The sequence below is a fragment of the Vulpes lagopus genome, chromosome 2 (assembly GCF_018345385.1).
Source record: "Vulpes lagopus strain Blue_001 chromosome 2, ASM1834538v1, whole genome shotgun sequence".
Classification (NCBI taxonomy): domain Eukaryota; kingdom Metazoa; phylum Chordata; class Mammalia; order Carnivora; family Canidae; genus Vulpes; species Vulpes lagopus.
In genome coordinates, this window is record NC_054825.1 from 39,573,239 (window position 1) to 39,593,831 (window position 20,593).

The 20,593-nt window shown below is 36.1% G+C and overlaps 1 protein-coding gene across 5 annotated transcripts in view; it reads left to right on the forward strand.

Annotated features, from left to right (window-relative positions):
* Window positions 1–20,593, forward strand: part of PARG (poly(ADP-ribose) glycohydrolase) — a 117,202-nt gene that overhangs the window by 19,137 nt on the left and 77,472 nt on the right. For all 5 annotated transcript variants that reach the window (XR_005985907.1, XM_041742540.1, XM_041742541.1 and 2 more), the window contains exon 7: window positions 525–599. Coding sequence is in view for 4 of the 5 variants with exons in the window: in XM_041742540.1 (XP_041598474.1) it covers window positions 525–599 (75 nt within the window). In the remaining variant the exon portion in view is untranslated. The remainder of the gene's footprint in view (window positions 1–524; window positions 600–20,593) is intronic.

Consider the following 20,593-nt stretch of genomic DNA (forward strand, 5'->3'; position numbering starts at 1 on the left):
TATGTAGCTTATAACAATAGCTGAAAATAAGGGGAAAAAAGACCATTTTATGCCCTAGGGCAGTGTTTATCAATCTCTTTTTCATTATTTCCATCTCTCCTGGGAAGCCTTTTAGACATTTTTCCTAATTTACTCTTCTCATGAAATTTTAATACTGCAAAAACACTATATATTTGCATGTATAGTATGAACCTATTGATAGCCAATAATCATTATGATATTTAAATTTTTTTATCTCCAAGATCCAGTTTTGAGAGTGTATCACCTCTGTTTATAATGCAACTGTTAAGAGTTAGGATATTTTTTTCCTATTGCTTGACCTTCCTAATCTCATTTTTCTTAAGTGAATAATAAATTAGTGTGTATTCTGTTTGTTCATCGCTACTGATGTGGAGTAGCCAATGGCAGGAGGAAGCTTAATGCTGATTAAGAAGTTTACTGGAAGTAGTTCATAAAGGAGAAAGGCTATTCACAGATAATTTACTTGATTATATCATGAAGTTTTGTTTATGCTTTTTCCATAGGATGCTATTCTGAAATACAATGTGGCATATTCTAAGAAATGGGACTTTACAGCTTTGGTTGATTTCTGGGATAAGGTAAAAGTACGCTTATTTCTTTAACTATGAAAATAATATGTGTATAAAAATTGAAAGAAAAATACCCATGAATCTGTTACACTAACATGATTATTACCTTCTACTTTGCAAAAAATATTTCCTCTTATATTTATGTTTTAGGAACTAATTTTGATTTGGCTTTAATCTCTCATAATACCTTGTTAAATTTTTGTACCATCGTCAGCATTATTAATAGCTATATGATATTTTATGACTAGAAACATCTAGGTCGGGCAGCCCTGGTGGCGCAGTGGTTTAGTGCTGCCTGCAGCCTGGGGTGTGATCCCGGGTCCCATGTCGGGCTCCCTGCGTGGAGCCTGCTTCTCCCTCTGCCTGTGTCTCTGCCTCTCTCTCTCTCTCTCTGTATCTCTCATGAATAAATAAAAAAAATCTTTAAAAATATATATATTAAAAAAAATCTAGGTCACATCCAGTTTTACTCTATTCTCATTTACACTGTAGTAACATCTTTATGTATGTATATGTAGGTATACATATACACACACATACATATACACATATACGTGTGTGTGTGTGTGTGTGTGTGTGTTTTCCCAAATTTGATACTGTTTCTTTAAGTGATTCCCAGAAATCAGATGGTTAGGTCAGTGGGCACAAAATTATAGCCCTGGGTTTATGCTGTAAAATCATTTTCCTCAGGATTGTAGTCATTTAGTATACCATTTTCTATGGGCAAGAATTCCACATTCATAGTAGTTTTAGAAGAATAAAGCAAGGCAAAGAGGGAGTGCCACAAGATAAATTTAAATATTTGCATGGAGAGGCGCCTGGGTGGCTCAGTTGTTTAAGTCTCAGGTTCTTGGTTTCAGCTCAGATCATGGTCTCAGGATCCAGAGATAAAACCTGCTTTGGGCTCCATCCTCAGTGTGGAGTCTGCTTGTCCCTCTCCCTCTGTTCCATCTCCATGCTCTCCCTCTTTCTCTAGAATAAATAAATAAAACCTTTAAATAAATAAATAAATAAATAAATAAATAAAAATAAATTTAAAAAGTGGGGGGGATCCCTGGGTGGTGCAGCGGTTTGGTGCCTGCCTTTGGCCCAGGGCGCAATCCTGGAGACCCGGGATCGAATCCCACGTCGGGCTCCTGGTGCATGGAGCCTGCTTCTCCCTCTGCCTGTGTCTCTGCCTCTCTCTCTCTCTCTCTCTCTCTCACTCTCACTCACTCTCTCTCACTCTCACTGTGTGCCTATCATAAATAAATAAAAATTTAAAAAATAAAATAAATAAATAAATAAAAATTTGCATGGAAATTCAAAAATAGAGGACATCTCATTTGGAAACTCTAATTAACACATAAAGCATTATCTTCTGTACGGTATCTTCTGCAGAGAATAAGGACTTACTATGTTTGCTAAATTTGTTGCCTAAGAAAGTGTTCCTGTAAGATATTTAAGCCTCTTGGAAAAACAGATTTGGTTAGGATAAAGTAATTTTCTAGCAACTGTAGTGTGAGAATGAGAGCCCTGCAATTTAAGTAACATTACTTTTCAGACTCTAGGTAATTTTACTAATAAAACATGAGGTTTATAATATGTTATAAATTTGAAATTAATTTGCTTTAAAGTTTGAGATCATTTTTTTTCCTGGATATATCCTCTACTACATTTTTTCATAGACCAAAAGCAATGTGTTCAGCTATTTTTTTGAGGAAAGGAGTAAAAAAGGAAATTGCATTTATTGAAGATATGTATGAAAAGGAATATAATATTGAATTTAGTCCTCAAACACTTGTGTAGATAGCACATTCAATTTAGAAAGGGAAGTAGATTTAGAGCTTAAGTAACTTGATCGATATTATAAAGATATTGAATGAATTTACCAGTGAAGTGTTGGGAGATCTAGATTTGAGCTTAGTTGAGTTCCAGCACAAAATAGGTGACCAGTAACCATTCATTGAATACATGAAGTACTCTTAGACTTTAAATTGTGTGTGTGTGTGTGTGTGTGTGTGTGTGTGTGTGTGTGTTTTAAGTAGGCTCCATGCCCAGTATGGGGCTTAAACCCACAACCCCGAGATCAAGACCTGAGCTAAGATCAAGAGTTGGATGGATGTAAAGTCTGTGTTCTTTTTATTGTAATGATGTTTATTCCTTAAAGAACACTGAACACCCTTATATATTAAGCCATCTTTTTATTAAAGATGCAGAATTGATCAACAGTCTTATCATCAGAAAGCAGGGAACCCTGAACATGTCCATAGATGACTGTAATAATTAGGCAGAGTGGAAGAAATGGTCTGATAGAGTCTAGTGTGTCATGGAAGGGGAAAAGATTTTTATTTTCAGTCATGGGGCAGATATTACAGAGGACATAGTATTTGGGTGGTTGAGTGTAAAATGTATAGAGGAGAAATAGTTAAAGGAAATATGCACATACATAATAAATGCACTACTTTCACTTAGCACAATGTTGTAAGGTTCATCTGTGTTGCAGCATGTGTCAATACTTTATACCTTTTTATTGCTGAATAATAATCCATTGTATGAGTATGCAACATATTGTTTATCTGTTCATCAGTTGATGGATATTTGTGTTGTTTCCACCTTTTGGCTATTACCATTAATGTTGATGTGAACATTTATTTATAGGTTTTTATACAGGCATATTTTTTTCACTTCCCTTGAATATATACCTAGGAATTGCTTGGTTATGTGGTAACTTCATATCTTAAGGAACCGTCAAACTGTTTATTAAAGTGCCTGGCTTATTTTACCATCTTCCCAGAATTACACAAGGATTCCACTTTTTTCCACACCCTTCTTGTTAATGTGTCTCCTTTTTTTAAATTTTATTTTATTTTAATGTGTCTCCTTTTGATTTTAGCCATTCTAGTTGGTGTGAAGAAGTATCTCATTGTGATTTGATTTGCATTTCTCTAATGACTAATGATGTTGAACATCTTTTCATATGGTTATTGGCCATCTATGCATCTTCTTTTGAGAAATAGTCATTCACATCTTTTTAAAAATTGGGTTTTTTTAATTGAGTTGTGTGTCCTTTAAGTCATAAGTTCCTTGTCAGATATATGTTTTTGCAGATATTTTCTCCTGATTTATATATAGTTGTCTCTTCATTTTCTTGAAGGTCCTTTGAAGCAAATAAATTTTTAATTTTGATAAATTCTAATTTTTTTGTTTCTATTTTTGTCATATCTAAGAAGCTAATCTGAGGTCACAAGGATGCACTCTGTTGCTTACTTCTAAGAATTTTATGGTTTTAGCTCTTATATGTAGGTCCATGACCCATTTCGAATTAATTTATGTATATGGTATGAATTAGGGGTCCACTTATATTGTTTTGCAAATGAGTACCCATTTTGTGTTAATTTTCTTTTTTTTTTTTTTTAATTTTTTTTTTTTTTAATTTTCATATATTGTACAAGGTAGAGATCTGATTTCATTATTTTGTATGTGGATATCTGGTTGTCCTGGAACCATTTGTTGAAAAGACTCTTCTATCCCTATTGACTTTTCTTGGCATTCTTTGAAAAACCTGTTGTCTATAAACATTTATCTATCCTCTCAATTCTGTTTCATTCGTCTATATGTTTATCTTTATGCCACTATCACACAGTCTTGATTACTAAACGTTGAAGTAACTTTTAACCTGGGAAGTGTGAGTCCTCCAAGTTTGTTCTTTTTCTGGTTTGTTTTGCCCATTTTGGATCTTATGCATTTCCTTGTGAATTTTAGGGTCAGCTTATTAATTTCTGCAAGGAGTTAAATGTGAAGGGCAATTTTTATAATCATATTAACAGAATCCAAACCAGTTTTGGATTTTGAGGTAGGACCAGTAATTTCGGAGTTCTCTTATCAAGCTTTTGACCCATATATTGCTTAATGGCAGGCATAAAGTAAGTAATAGAAGGCTTATGCCTGTATCAGAATATCCTTCAATCTATATCTCTTCCTCTTACAGAGATAAAATTTTTTATTCAAAGTTGACCAAACTGGTATCATCTTTGTCACTTAAATTGTAATTTATACATGGTCTATTTGCATTTTATGATTTTTCTGGGTTTAAATCGGACACAATTGTTGATTTTGGTAAAAAGTAATGTTAAATTTGACGCTTGACAATGGCAGTAAGACATGCTATTGGTTAAAATACCTCTGACACCTTGCTGTGAGGTAAAACAGTCATTTTTTTCTCTCTTAATCAAACTACTCAGACAGGACCTTGTTTCCCCTTTATCAGGTGACCTTGCCCAGAAAGGTAATATATAGCAAATTTTGGTGTGTTTAGGATAGACCATAAATATGAAGTGATTACCAAGGTGCTGATGATAGTTTTATAGTTCTTTAGAGAGAGGAGGCATTGCATTTTTGACCTTCTGATTTTTATTTACTTTGTAAACATACAGATGGTTGGAGGAGTCCGTAATATTGTACCAAATATTCATTTCTTATTTTCTTCAAGTCTTTGCACTTATATTTAGTATTTTATAGTCATATCTAGATGTAAACGTGTACTTAAGATGTTTTAGGATAGGGATCCCTGGGTGGCGCAGCAGTTTGGCGCCTGCCTCTGGCCCAGGGCACGATCCTGGAGACCCAGGATCGAATCCCACATCAGGTTCCCGGTGCATGGAGCCTGCTTCTTCCTCTGCCTATGTCTCTGCCTCTCTCTCTCTCTCTCTCTCTGACTATCATAAAAAAAAAAAAAAAAAAAAAAAAAAAAGATGTTTTAGGATATAAGACTGTTCCATAGCTTTATCAGCTTTAATATTAATGGTTATATAATATTCCATCAAATTGATAAATCATTTGTTAGAGATTTAAGGACATCTGTTCGTGGAAAGCATATCTAGAGACTCAAGGATATTCTTCCCTATGACTGTTATTCCATTGTCATCAGTGTATTTAATGGAAGTCCTTGGATGTTTAATACAGTTGTGTGTTTTTCTGTCCATCAAATCTCCAAGGATATTAATACAAATCTTTACCACTTCACAGCCCACAAAGATAACACTGGCCAGGTTCACAGTGGTTAAGGATGTGTGTGTTAGTGGGATTGGAGGAGGAAATGGAGATCTTTACTGCAAGGGAAACAATTGTTTGGCTAGGTTTTAAGTGATAAATTATTTGCTTTGCATTATCTGTGTTCACATTTTAGAGTAGGAGTGGTTCTTTAAAAGGGATTCTTAAATATTGCTTATTTGCAGTATTTGGAAATTGTTTACTTAAATGTCACATTGAACTCTGCATGCCTTGCTTTGCTAAGGTAAAAAATGAAGTTCAAATTTAACATCATATCAATTTTAATTTTTAATTGCAAAAGTTAAATTTATTTTGGGGCTGTTTATTTTTTTTTTAATTTTTATTGGTGTTCAATTTACCAACATACAGAAAAACACCCAGTGCTCATCCCGTCAAGTGTCCACCTCAGTGCCCGTCACCCATTCCCCTCCAACACCCGCCCTCCTCCCCCCTTCCAACACCCCTAGTTCGTTTCCCCGAGTTAGGAGTCTTTATGTTCTGTCTTTTGGGGCTGTTTAAATTTATCTCCTTAAAACCTTGCTTTGGCTAGTTCTATGCGTATTAGTTTTGTAACTGAACTTTTAGAACAGGAGGTATTAATATCCACAGTTGTTTAATGTCGTGCCATGATATAGTACTTATATACTAGTATCTAGTACAAGAGGTAAGAGATCCAGAATCCTGCTAATCCTGCTATGTGAACATACTTACTTTGGATGAAAGTAAATTTTTACTTTTGTCAGAGCCCAGTAAAGATCAGAGGTCAATCTGTTATTTTGTAATTTGTACTTAAATATTTGGATGCTAGTGAGTTGAAATGGCCTTTACTTAGTATATTTTGCATCTTGAGTGCTAATATTGATCTTCCTTGTTGCCAGATGTTGGAAGTGCTAGGAACAAATAATCTGTGTTTTATGGCCCTTCTGTGTAGTGTTCCACAAAATTAAATTCAAGCACTTCAATAATTTATATTCTAAATGGATTGTTATTACTAGTGATTTTTTCCATAGGAAAGTTTAACAAAAACACATTATATATTAAAAAAAGGTCCTCTGTTAATGCATTTTAGAGCTGGTTTAAATATTTCTATATTGCAACACCTATGGCACTATTTCTTTTCATCATCAGTGAGTTAACTTGTGTAATTCACATGACATATTAAAGTTTCTGTGGGGATGGGATGGTATGTTCAGAGAGATTACTTCTGTTTCTGTGATCCTGACTTCTGGGTCTGGACTTGGGTGGTAGTTAAAAAAAAAAATGGATGTTTGCTTTATAAATATTCATTAAACCATAGTATTTGTTGAATATGTACTTCACAATAAATGTGAATGTTAATTTATTCAGTATAAAAATTTTAAATTCTAAAACTGATTTGTGTAGCAGGCTTTTTCAGCAAATGGATTAGCTGGTTGAAAGGAAACCTAAAGTTTTTAGTGACCATTCTATTTTCATTTCCATGTTTAGTTTTATGTCTGGAATAGAAAAGATAGGAATGACTAGGCCTTTTATTTTCTCACTTCTGTTGGTTTATAAAGGCTGCCATAAATAACAAAATGAGAGTTTTATTATTATTATTACATCTGTGACTTCTAAAAGAGAATGAGAGGATACAAGAAAGAAGACATTTACAGATAAAACATGGAAAAACATTTTATTTATTTATTTATTTTTAAAGATTTTATTTATTTATTCATAGAGATGCAGAGAGAAAGAGAGGCAGAGACACAGGCAGAGGGTTAAGCAGGCTCCATGCAGAGAGCCTGACGTGGGACTCGATCCAGGGTCTCCAGGATCACGCCCTGTGCTGCAGGCGGTGCTAAACCGCTGCGCCACCGGGGCTGCCCTGGAAAAACATTTTAAAGTAGAAAGGTTTTGTTGCTGTGATTAGGCTAGTAATCTTCTTTGGATACCGCAGTTTTTGTATTTGTTTTGGTTTTAAGTAAATACAGCATGAAGTATATACCTCAAGTCATACATATGAAATAAATTATTTATTATATCTCAGAGATTGTGCATCTTTTACTTTTGCTGTAGTTATTGAAATATATGTGTTTTATCCTATCAGCTGGTATCCTATGACTTGTCAGAGAAAGGCTGGATGCCTTTTTCCCCATAAATGTGGATGTGTAAAATTACATCCATTGGTAATGAACTTGAATTTTTGCTTATGTGTTACTTAATTTTAAAAGATAAATGGGGGTCTTACTGAGTTTTGAAGGATGTAAACTAAATGGAGCAAATTATGCCTAAGTTGTCTTTTCCTTCACAGTTCTTCATAAGTAATTAAAAAATGTAAAGATAAGTACACCAGAATTTATTGCCTCAAAAATTGAAGGATATACTGTTATACTTGAGTTTAATGAAAATAATATTTTGAACTCGTGTGAGCACTACCTTAAAATTTAATTATTAGGAACTTTAAAAATTATAATGATTGATATAACATTAGTAGAAAAACAAATATAAGCTTGTATTTGAATAGATTGTAGTATAGAAAAAGTTCATCTTACATATATCATGTATACATAAGAAAAATTGTTAGCTGGAAGAAATTGTTAAGTTTTGATTCATATGTTTATTATGTGACAAAAAGTTAAAGTATGTTAAATTATTAGGCAAAAATCATAGCATAAATCAGTTCTCATTAAATAGCCTAAAATATATCAGCATGTTTGTGTATCACTTAAACATCAATACATTTGTGTATAAGGGGTATCTTGTGGACTCCTGGCTTTCTGGAGCAGGACATACTCTTAAGGGCAACTTATCTAATAGTAACTATGTCACATGTGTTTAGTATGTTTTTCTCTGTTAAAAATTTTAAGACAAAAATATTACAGGATTTTTTTCTTCTTTCTCTCTAAACATTCCCTCCCCCCCCCCCCCCCCACTGCCCACCTCCCATCTCTATAAACATTTCATGGAACATTAGTGTTTTCTAGAAGAGTTTGGGAAATGGTGATATAAGGCATAGCATTTCAATCCGCATTTCAAATAAGAGCAAATGTCCTTAAGTAATAACCAGTATGATTGCGACCACAGGGCAGCCCCAGTGGCGCAGCGGTTTGACGCCGCCTGCAGCCTGGAGTGTGATCCTGGAGACCCTGGATCAAGTCCCACATCGGGTTCCCTGCATGGAGCCTGCTTCTCCCTCTGCCTGTGTCTCTGCCTCTCTCTCTGTGTGTCTATGAATAAATAAATAAAATCTTAAAAAAAAAAAAAGATTGCGACCACAATAGCCTTTTTTTTTTTTTTAATAATGCAGAAATAAGTTTCTGAATGTATACAAACACATTACTCATTAGGTTCCGATTCTAAATGCAATTCTTCATAGCTAATCTGTTTTCTGGATCTTTCTTCAAAGCTTAAAAGATTTAAAGTGTCCTTGTTATATTTGTCACAAAGAGCCTGTAGCAAATTCCTAATCAAATGAAAGCAGCCTTGAATGCTTCATAAGACTACAGCTAATGTCTTTATCTCTCTAGCTTTCAAACTGGAGTTCAGTGGAAATTTAGCCTTTTTGGACTTAGAGACTCACAGTCTCTAGAAACAATAAAGTCTGCATTACTTTACAGCTTTTGACTAAATTTAATTCATGAGAACTGTAGGAGCCAAAAGAGAGCTAGCTAATCATAGTCACTAAAATATTAAATTTTAGACTCATATGAAATATGTGGACTTTCCCTCCTAGTTTGGTTAAGATACACTTTTGGTTTAGAGCATATCTTGAGAGTATCAAATTCATGATTTATTTTAAATAGCTCATATTCCATAGGGCTAATTGCTCCAGTTGGAACTAGGCATCTTGCTTTATTTATAAACTTACTAATCCGTCTTAATTGAGCCTTCCATGGAGTGGGTCATTGATGAAGTTAGTGATGTTATTTTGTGTTTGTGAAACACTGTATGTGTTGTATTTATGTATGTAGAGGACAAGGAGGATGGAAAATATAGATAGCCAAAAGTGAAAATCCATTCAGTAGAATTCTTTATTCCAATAATGAAATAAAGCTAATACATTAGTGTCCTGTAATTCCAACCTTAATCATTTGGTTCAAATAGCTATGGAAACCATTACTTTTAAATGTTGCTGTGGCATTGATTTTCTTATACAGAAATTTACTCTGTTAAAGGGGTGATAATAATTTCGTGTTTTAATCTTTTGTGATTAAATTTCTATCAACTAGTTTGAAGTGTTTTTTATTTTGCTTTGTTTTTATTCAGTTGGTCAAAATATCTTTATTTGTAATTCCTGCTAAATTAATTTACATTTACTCTTCTTATGCTCCTACTATATTTCTTTTAGGAATCTGCTCACGCTTTTGTTTACATGTAAGATCTCATATTTAACAACCAGAAGGATTTTTGTGGTATATAGTATCTGAGATAAAAATAAGAGGAAATAAAATAGAATGTAAATCTGTTTTTCAAATTTATGTACTGTTTTCAATGTGTAGTCTTTATCATCAATGCAATAAACTAGGTAATGAGGGCTAAATAGGTCCATTGTGGGGCACCTGGGTGACTCAGTGGTTGAGTATCTGCCGTTGGCTCAGGTCATGATCAGGATCCTAGGATTGAGTTCCGCATCAGGTTCCTTTCAGGGAGCCGGTTTCTCCTCTGCCTATGTCTCTGCCTCTCTCTGTGTCTCTCATGAATAAATAAATAAAAATCTTTAAAATTGCTAGATAGATAGATAGATTCATTGTCCTCTTGATGCAGGGAGTATTTCATTAGTGCCAGTGTTGCATCGTAGCTGCATCTAATGAGAACTGAGCTAATAATAATCTTCTCCATATTTTACTGTTGGTACGAGTTGTGAAAAGTACATACCCATAACTTATTGCTATGGCAATGACAGGTAATGATTAACTGCATGAAGCAGTGAGGGTCTAAGCTGTCTGAGCAATTATTCTTTATAATGTTAAAGAAGCTTTTAGTAAGCTTAGTGGCATAGTACCTTGTTGCCTCAGATGCTCTTTGATTACTTTAAAAGCACTATAAAAAGTCATGTTCTGCAACAAGAACTATTTCTAGTATAGTGAAATATGGAATATTTTCAAATGAAGTCCCAAGTAATGATATCGGTCTAATCCACCTCAGCCCTGGGAAGCCCAGCTAAGAGATAAACAAGGTGGTTCAGTCCATTCAGGCTGCTAGGAACAGAATACAATAGATTGGGTGGCTTATAAGCAACAGAAATGTATTTCTCATAAAACTACAGGCTATCAAGTCCAAGATCAAGGGGTGGGCAGGTTTGGTGTTTGGTGAGACTGTGCTTGCTGATTCATAGATGGCTTTTTGCTATGTCCTCACAAAGCAGAAAGAACTTTTTTAAGGCACTAATCCCATTCATGGCATCTTCACCTTCATGACCTGAATAACCTTCCTAAGTTTCCACATCCAAATACCATCACATAAGAAAAAGTTTTAACACATACAAATTTAGGGAGGACATAGGCATTCAGTCTGTTAGCACAAAGGCATCTTCCTTTGGGAATGGATTGTTAAAAGTACTTACCTCACAGCTCACTGGTTGAGCAGCAAATACTCAACCTCTTTCCTCATAGTTGACATCTGTCTTCTTCCTTTATAATCCTTTCCTTCTGGACGATAGCTTAGACAGCTTAAGTTGCAGATGTTTCAGTTTCAGTTCACTTGCAAACTCTTACCCATTCCAGGCTTAGCCCTATCTCCTCTTAAACTTAACCTCTTCTCCAAGGTCCCCCAGGTACTTGATCTCCTCAGTGTTTGCTGTAACACCCTATTGGTTATCTGTGGTAGTGACAGTGGTGGTCCTTGTAATTGGGACTATGTACTAAGTAAGGTGTAAGTGGTATGTTCTATCTTATTTAATTATCACCCTATTAGGTAAACACCATCAACATTTCCATTTTACAAATAATTGAAAACCAAGAATTAAGAGTTTAAGTAACTTGCTCAAGTGATAAAGACAGGATTTCAACCCAGGTGCCTCTCATTCCAGTTTTAGCTCTTAACTACTATAGTGGGTTGCAATAGTTCTCATTCAAGAATGATTCTGCTTCCCAGGGGACATTTGGCAATTTTTCGTTCTCACAACTGAGAGGGAGGTACTAGTGGTCTCTGGTAGGTAGAGGCTCTAGACATCCTACAGTGAATAGGATGACACTCCTCATAACAGAATTATCTACCCCAAAAGGTCAGTATTGCCAAGATCAAGAAACCCTACTCTACTGCAGTGGTTCTCAAGGTACAGTCCCTGATTCAGCCAGCAGACAGCATCACCTGGAACTTGTTAAAAATGTAAATTCTCCTGCCCCATCCTAGACCTACTGAATTAGAAACTGCTGGGGTGAGGCCCAGGGGTCTGTGTTTTTACAAGCCCTCAGTTAATTCTGATGTATATGAAAGTTTGAGAATGACTGCTCTACTCTAACATTTTATTTAAACATCTTGAATAGTAGCTGGCCCTCAACTTTTTATCTTAGCTGAAGGAGCTTTTCTGAGTGGTAGTTTTTCCTCCTCTGAAGTTAAGGAATTGGTTTTCTCCCCAGCACCCAGTGCTTATCCTTACTACATTGTTGAATTGTTTAACCCTGTCCTAGATCTGTGAAAACCCAGGATGATACTTGTAGACCTGAGCTGAAGTGGGTCTCATTTTTAACCTGTGCACTGTGGTGCATGCCATTGTAGTCAGCCTTGACTTAAAGTACATAGAGAGGAACCAAGTCAAACATACCACCCAGACATAAGGTTAGCTAGAAATGATTAGGGAAAGGGGCAGAATCATCATACAAACCAGTTGAATAAAGCTAGGGAGGCTCAGTAAGTTCAAAGATTTGAAGTTAGGTACAAAGAAGAGAAACTAAGAAAAATTCTCCAGAAAAAAGATGCCTTTAGTGGCCTCTGGCCTTAGATCTGGCATCAGTTAAACACACTGACTTCATGAGGGCACACACAATGTTTAACAACCTTTGTTCCTTTGAATCCTTTGCCATCTGGTTATGTCCACTCTTCCTTTGTTATCTGTCCATCTTTGACACCTCTTTTTCTCTCAGCACTGTTACTGACATCAACTTGAGCAACTTTGGTGTTGATAGTCACATTGATGACACTAGTTATCAACTAGTACTAGTCTGACTCAAGTCTGTATGTGAGACCCGCTCTTGTGTCAACCTGTATGACCATGTATGATCACGGTTTGGATCTGGTTATCCCCAGGGCCAGTGCCTTCTCTGAGTAGAACTTCTCTCTTACCGTAGCCTCCTGGATTTCTATTCACGAATTCCTACTGTACTCTGTTTAAGTCTGCTGCTCTTGTCTCTTTTCTTCTAGGCCACTGTTTTCCCAGATTGTGTTGCTCACATTCTTTGTGAATAAAAGGTTGACTGGTCAACTTGTTATGCTGCATAGTATATCCTCCTACTGGGAATAGTTCTGAGGAGTCTTACAGGAAAGAAACTGCTTAGTTTTTGGTTAATTAAACATTTTCCCCAAACTTACTTATAAACAAGATCTTTTTCTGTTTCCCTTAGGATTTCCCTTGTAGCTGGTATTCCATGGAACACACCTTGCAAAACAGTTGCAGTCAGTTGGCTCTCTCCTGCCTTTCTCTTCCTGCCCAGCCTGGTACCTATAGTCTATTTTTTCATCTGATTCTCCTTGATCTTTAGTATCTGCTAGTTTCCAACTCTGATAGCATCTGGCTACCCGTTTGCTTTGCTCTTAACTGAAAAAAGAAAAAAAAAGGAAGGGAGGGAAAGAGGAAGGAAAGCAGGAGATAAATCATAAATTTTTTTGATAGGCCTTACTGAGAGTGCCTATTATTGGATCTTACCTTGGCTTTGGTTCTTTTTGCCATCTTGTATATATTTCTGCATTACTCTTTGGTTCTGAACCTTCACAGTGTTTTCTAATCTTCACGTGTACTCTGTTTGTCTATTCCTACTTCACACCTCAGAGGGATTTAAGATCATCTAAAAGGTAAATTTTTTTCAGTTCCTTTATTTTTAGGTTTTCAATATTCTTTATTCATCTCTTTCTTGTTATCTCAAAGCTAGTTTTATTCTGTTCCTTAAATTCCAAAATAGAATTGTACTTTAGGATACAGATGTTACTCTATCTTTTCTGGTCTCACCCTTCTCCCAAAGGCCTGATTAATACTTGTTCATCTTTTAGTGTCCAGCCTAGCTGTCACTTCTGTTACGGACTTTTTCCTTGTTCATCTCCCTCAGCCATGATTTGATTTGTTCTTTGTTATGTCCCTATCACTTAGCTTAGTGCCAAGAGCTTTCAGTACCACTTAATGCAGAGTACACTTGAATCTTCAGCTCTTTTTCTCTGTCAGTGTCTTATATTGAGATACCATAATTTACTTCCTAAACACTTCTTGAGCCTCGCCTCTATTTCTACTAGACTTGTCTAATACGTGCTGTCTTAATGGCCCAGACAGTATATTATTGCCAGTCGTCCAGCTGACACCCGTGTTCAGTGTTGCTCCCTTCGAATCCATCCGTCACGGTGCTCACACACATTGAGCTCTCTGAAGCATATATCTTCAAACCTTATGTGGCACCTCATCTATTCTCAGCTCTCTTGGGTGATATTTATAGTATTCCATGGCCTTGCCTCTGCCACTTCTCCAGCATCATTTCTGGCCACTTTCCTGCTCCAAACCTGATACTCTGATGACTGTTGGTTATGATTCTCTGACACGCTGTTAACTTACTCTTAATCCACCTGTCCAGACTCAGCAATCTTTATCTCCTTCAGGAACTCTTTCCTGTCTTCACAGTATCTACTAAAAACTCCTCTCTGTGCTCACAGTGGTACCTCCGTGTACTTGTCACATAACACATGATCTGTCTATAAAATGTCTACATTCTTCAGATGCTGAACTTCTTCAGGGCATCTTAGTGTTTTCTAGCTTATGACTGGCACTCAAAAAATGTTTCTTGAACTAACTTCAAAGATATTCAAGGAAAGTAAATCAACACACAAATGTAAGGTCTTAAGCCACAATTTCTTAACAGAATAGGAATTAGTGTGTAAAATGATACTTGACCATTTGAGATTGGCAGTTGGTGTTAGAAAAGGTGAGGCCAGCACACACAACCCTTATAGTTATTTATATGACATTTTTACCCCAAAAGGTAGTGAATTTCTAGAGGATAGAGACTTTGCATTGTCTGTCTTTTTATTCCTTGCAGTGCTCAATATGATGTCCCAGACAAACTGAGTGCTCATTAGGTGTTTGAACTAAATAGCAAGATACTACTAAAGTTAAGCATAAAGTAGAGATGGGGCCTCCTGGGCTGTTCTCTTTCTTGGATTCCTGAGCTCAGCTAATCTGCAGTTCAGGGACCCATTTACCTTTTTATTTTCTACATGTAAGAGAAGAATGAATGCCCCAGGTGATAACTGTGCCTGAACTCTTAATCCATTTTATTTGGTGTGGCTAAATGCTATAGCAGTTGTTACTATCTTCTGCTTTTCCTTTGAGATAACAAGAAAGGGATGAATAAAGAATATTAACAACCTAAAATAATACGCTATAAAGTCAAAATTATTTCAAAAGGAATATCTGACCATTTCCAAATTCATCTGTATTGTAAAATGAATTGCAGTTACCAAAAGTAGTTCAGTGCAGTTGAATTAAATTAGCTGCACTAAAAATTCCCAAAAAGGTACAGATTTAGTCATATATATTTATACCATCCAGTTCTAAATGTCTGGAAACTTTTGAATCTTCCTTAGATTGCTCTGGTGACTTTCTCTGCAGTGGAGTAGCAGTAGGCAAGTAGGACTTGATCTGTGTTGTCCAAACCATAGCCAAAGCCATATATGGCTATTTAAAGTAAAATAAAATATGAAATTCAGTTGCTCAATCACACTGGCCACATTTCAAATGCTTAGTCAATATGTGTGCCTGGTGGTTAGAAGGTTTTCTTCTCTACTGAACAAGGTCATCTCTCAGGTTCCTTCTGCGATGGACATGTTGGCTGGTCTTGCTACTACCTGGAAGCTGCTGCTGGTCAGATCTTTTCACAGGGAACTTCAGAGATATCTCAACATTCTTTGATCACATTTTGAATTTTTTCTACATTGGATATTGCTTGAAATAACTGAGTTTTTGAGGAAGTAGAACTTGGCCAATTTTTTAAAAAGATATTTTCCTTGTAATAGTACTTGTTTTCTACTAATGCATTTTTTTTTCTCCAAAGAATCTGCCACCAGGGGGTGCCCTCAAACCTTTGGGAAAATTATGTGTATTTCAGCCTTGTTAATTTGAGTGAAGTTTGATCTAAGAATATTGATTTTTAATTCATGCTGTATAATTTAAGAAATAAGAATTAAGCACTATAATATGTATGTATGCACATTACTTGATTTATATGGCAAATTATTTTTCTAATGGTATGTGAGAAGCTATCAAACTAACTTAAAGGTTACTTTATTTATTTATTTTTTTTTAATTTTTATTTATTTATGATAGTCACACAGAGAGAGAGAGAGAGAGAGAGAGAGAGAGGAGGGAGGCAGAGACATAGGCAGAGGGAGAAGCAGGCTCCATGCACCGGGAGCCCGATGTGGGATTCGATCCCGGGTCTCCAGGATCGCGCCCTGGGCCAAAGGCAGGCGCCGAACCGCTGCGCCACCCACGGATCCCTAAAGGTTACTTTAAAAGTAAAAATAAGTAATTTAAAAGTATTTCTTATAGTTTAAAAATATTCTCATTGAATTTGAACGTATAAACTATAGTAAAAGATTGAAGTTACCAACATTTCTTGAATGAATTAAGTTCATCTTGCCTCTAGCACTAGAAAACTTACATTATCATTAGCTGTCTCTCTGAAATCTTGTCATGTTCAGTTTGATTGCCTGGCTATAAAAGATGGATAATAGTGTGACTATAAAGTACTGAGAATATCTGTTGGCTGTATGTAATAGCGTTGTGGTTTGGTGGTGTTTGCTAACATGATTGATGGATATGGCCATGTAGTCATACGGTAATAGCAGTGAGAGATGAGAAAGACCTATCAGAGCATCTTGTGCTAGTGTGGGATTGTTCCCTAAAGGATAATTATTTACCATAACAATATTGAGAAGTAAATTCTTCTTTGGAGACAGAGGATAATGAGGATGCGTTATTATGCTTTGTCCTAAGGTAAGAATACTCTGTTTTATTATTAGCATGAAAAAAGATTGTCATTATCAGTAAATACTGTTTAGAGAAGAGCTTCCTTCGCATTTCATAAACCTACACAATTCTATTCATGTTTAATATAATGAAATTCATGTAGGAGATAGTTGATTGAGTTGATGACTGTTGTTGATTAGAGGCACAGTTTGTTTTAAGAACTGGATGAAGATACTCTTCTTAAATTGGTTGTGATCCCAGATTAGTTGTTAATTATTTCAATTTAGGAGTACATGATAGTGAAATATCCATACCCATCTACAAAAACCTGTGAATTTTAAGGTAATTGTGATTGGTTTTCTGAATGAAGAGAGAAACTAGTACAGGGTTGTGTCATGAGCAACAAAACAGTGATTGGGACTGGCTAGAAATGGAATTGTGAGGAGCCCCCAGGAGAGCCCTTTTTCACCTCCCTCCTGCTTTCTCTGGCTTATGTGAGTTTGGCTAGGGGTTAGAGATTCAGAATAAAAAGAGATTTCCTTGCTTAGCACTCTCCTTTTTTTTTCTTCTGTTTGTGACAATCAATGATGGGGAAGAAGAGAAAGTGTCTATAGTAGCCTGATTTACCGTATATTAGACAACTATCAAATTAATATAATGACAGGTACAGATTATTTCCAGTGTAAGTTGCAAGATAAATATTTTGAAGCCTCTTGTATTTTCCTTAAATCATTTCAAATGCTTATAATGAGCTGTGATTTTTATCAGTCCTTCTCAGATTTAGTCATAGCATTTTGAAAATTCATAAGGAATTCTTAATAGCTGTTTGAAGAGGAAAACCAAACCAAAGCAAAGATGATAGAGGCAGGATGCTCAGCACAGCCATTTTCCCTGTGCCACCAACACTAACCACTGTTAGCACCCAGCCTTTCATTTCACGTTGTCATCCTCTACAACATTCATTTTGTACCTCTTTTGATGCCTTAAGATAAGTATTTAGACAGTCTTAATTAGATGCACAAAATAGTTCACTAATTTCTGAAATATGCTTTCTTAAATATGAAAATGTTAAGCTAGCTATTTCCTGAAAACCAATTGGCTTTATTAAAATTTGGGAACATTTTTATTGAGGCTGTAATTGTCATGGATGATACACATGAGAGATCACCCTGTGGTTGGCCTGTCAGACTTGCATGAGCCTTCAGAAATTAAGGGGGAGTGAGTGAGTTTGTTTTCTTGTAAGCTGTCACATTCTTCTCTCCAAAGTGTCAGCCTGAGTCACGCACAAATAAGTGTTAGAAACATTTACCTTCTCCAGTTGATTTTTTTACTCTTACATAATTTAGTGCTATAATTATTTTTTTTTCCCTCTCTAACGTTTAATTTTGTAGTCTGAAAACATGCTTGAGAATAGGTGGATCTGAAAGATCTTGGTAATTCTGACTTAGGTCTTTTTAATTTTTTAAAGATTTATTTATTTATTTTGAGAGAGAGAGAAAGAGAGAAAATACGTGCATAGGGAATAGGGGAGGGATAGGGAGAGAGTCCTAAGCAGATTCCACACTAAGCGCAGAGCCTGACATGGGCTTGATATCAGAATCCAGAGATCACAACCTGAGCTGAAACTGAGAGTTGGCTGGTTGCTTAACTGACTGTGCCATTTATGTGTCCCTCTTTTTAATTTTTAAAATATGAACCTCTCAGACTTCGGATTTCTAGAGGCAATTCCATTAAGTTTTAGGTATAGAAAGCTCACTCCAGGGGCAGCCTGGGTGGCTCGGCGGTTTAGCGCCCCCTTTGACCCAGGATGTGATCCTGGAGACCTGGGGTCGAGTCCCACGTCGGGCTCACTGCATGGAGCCTGCTTCTCCCTCTGCCTGTGTCTCTGCCTCTCTCTCTCTCTCTCTCTCTCTCATGAGTGAATAAATAAATAAAATATTTAAAAAATAAAAAAGCTCACTCCATTTGCATTTAATTTACTTTTCCTTAAAAAGGAAAAAAAAGAACGAAGGAAAGAAACCCTAGTATTTGGCCTAAGCAGTGGAGATTCTCATAGGCAGTAGAGAGGAGAGGAGGTGGAGGATGTCCTTGTAAAATTACCTGTGATAGAAAATGTCAGTTAATTGAACAGATATTTTTATTGAGAATGTTATGTATGAGTATCACTGTTCTAGGCATAAATCCTGTCTTAAAGGAACTTCTAGTAAGCACTAGTTGGCATATCCATAAATAATTACAATATAAAGCAGGAAATCTTAAGTGTCTTGTGAAAAAATGTAGAGATAAATTGCAAAAGGGACAGTTACCTTCTAGCTGACAAATCAATTTAGGTAGACATTGAAGCAACATGTTGTTTGAGCAAGACATCAAAAGGTTACATGAGTTTTAAAGTTGAGTAGGAAAGATAGGTGTAGCACAAATTCTATCTGTGGCAGCACAGGTAGGTGCTAAAGAAGAGTGAATTGCTGAGTTGCCTAGTATATAAAATGAACAGAAGGTGGTGTGTATGTGTGCTAAAGAAGACTAGACAAGCATCTAAGGCCAGATAGTTATTTGTTCAAACAGTTGTACTGTATCATAAAGGCAATGAAAAGCCATTGAAAGCTTTCAGGTGGAGCAGGGAAACACTGGGATGTACTTGTGTGGAAACTAAAGGTGGGCTAGCAGTAGGGCAGCAGTTGGATTACTGTAGCACTCTTGGGGAAATTGGATAAGGGGCTGAGTCAGGGTAGCTTTGTAGCAGTGATTAAGAGGAGGTAATGAATATGTAAGTTCCTGCTGGATCAATCAGTAGGACTTGGCAGTTAATTGATGTGGGGGTGAAGAAAGGGGGAGGCTCCAGAAAGGTGGTGAATTATTGGCCCATTAGATTATTTTTATTATTGTTATTACTTTGCATTTGTATATGGGGCTTTAGAATTCATAAAACACAGTTACATCTGAGCCTTCATAACTCTGTAAGTTAAACAGAGTTACAATTATCCTTATAATAATAATAAGGAAATAAAGAATTCAGGAATTTTTTGTTAATATGGAAAGTAAATGCAGATCTATGCCTCTGACTGTAGTCTTCCAGTTTCTTGGCCAGTGCATTCTCTAAAACCTGACAAGCAAAGCGCCCGCATCAAGTCCTAATTTATTACACTAAGTGTGAGTGTGGGAAATTGCTTTTATCCTTTGAGCTGTGGTTTCTTTGGATGTCTTTATGCTTTTTATTTTTTAGGGATACTCTCAAGATAAATTGTAATGTTTTCATTTTCTCTAACTCTTTATTCAGCAAATAATACTGAGTACAAAATACTATGCTTGATACTAGAATACAAGATACAAGAGATATAATCCCTGCTGTTGAAATGTTTCACAGATTATTTATTTATTTACTTATTTTTTTAAATTTATGATAGTCAGAGAGAGAGAGAGAGAGAGAGAGAGAGGCAGAGACACAGGCAGAGGGAGAAGCAGGCTCCATGCACCGGGAGCCCGATGTGGGATTCGATCCTGGGTCTCCAGGATCGCGCCCTGGGCCAAAGGCAGGCGCCAAACCGCTGCGCCACCCAGGGATCCCTGTTTCACAGATTAGAGGAGAGGAAGCAAACATGTAAATAAGTACTTATAATAAGCTGTAATAAGTGCTGTACTACAGGTGTGTGCGTATGCTATAGAGTCACAGAGGGAGGGAGCAATTAAGAATGTCAGGGAAATGTGAACCAAGTCTTGTCCCATAGTCATTTAACTGTAGTAAAATGTTAAACAAGGCAGAGGGTAAAATATATATCATTATAATAGTAACTACTATTTGTTGAAAGCTTCTAAAAGCCAACGAACTCCAAGGATTGCTAGTAGGTAC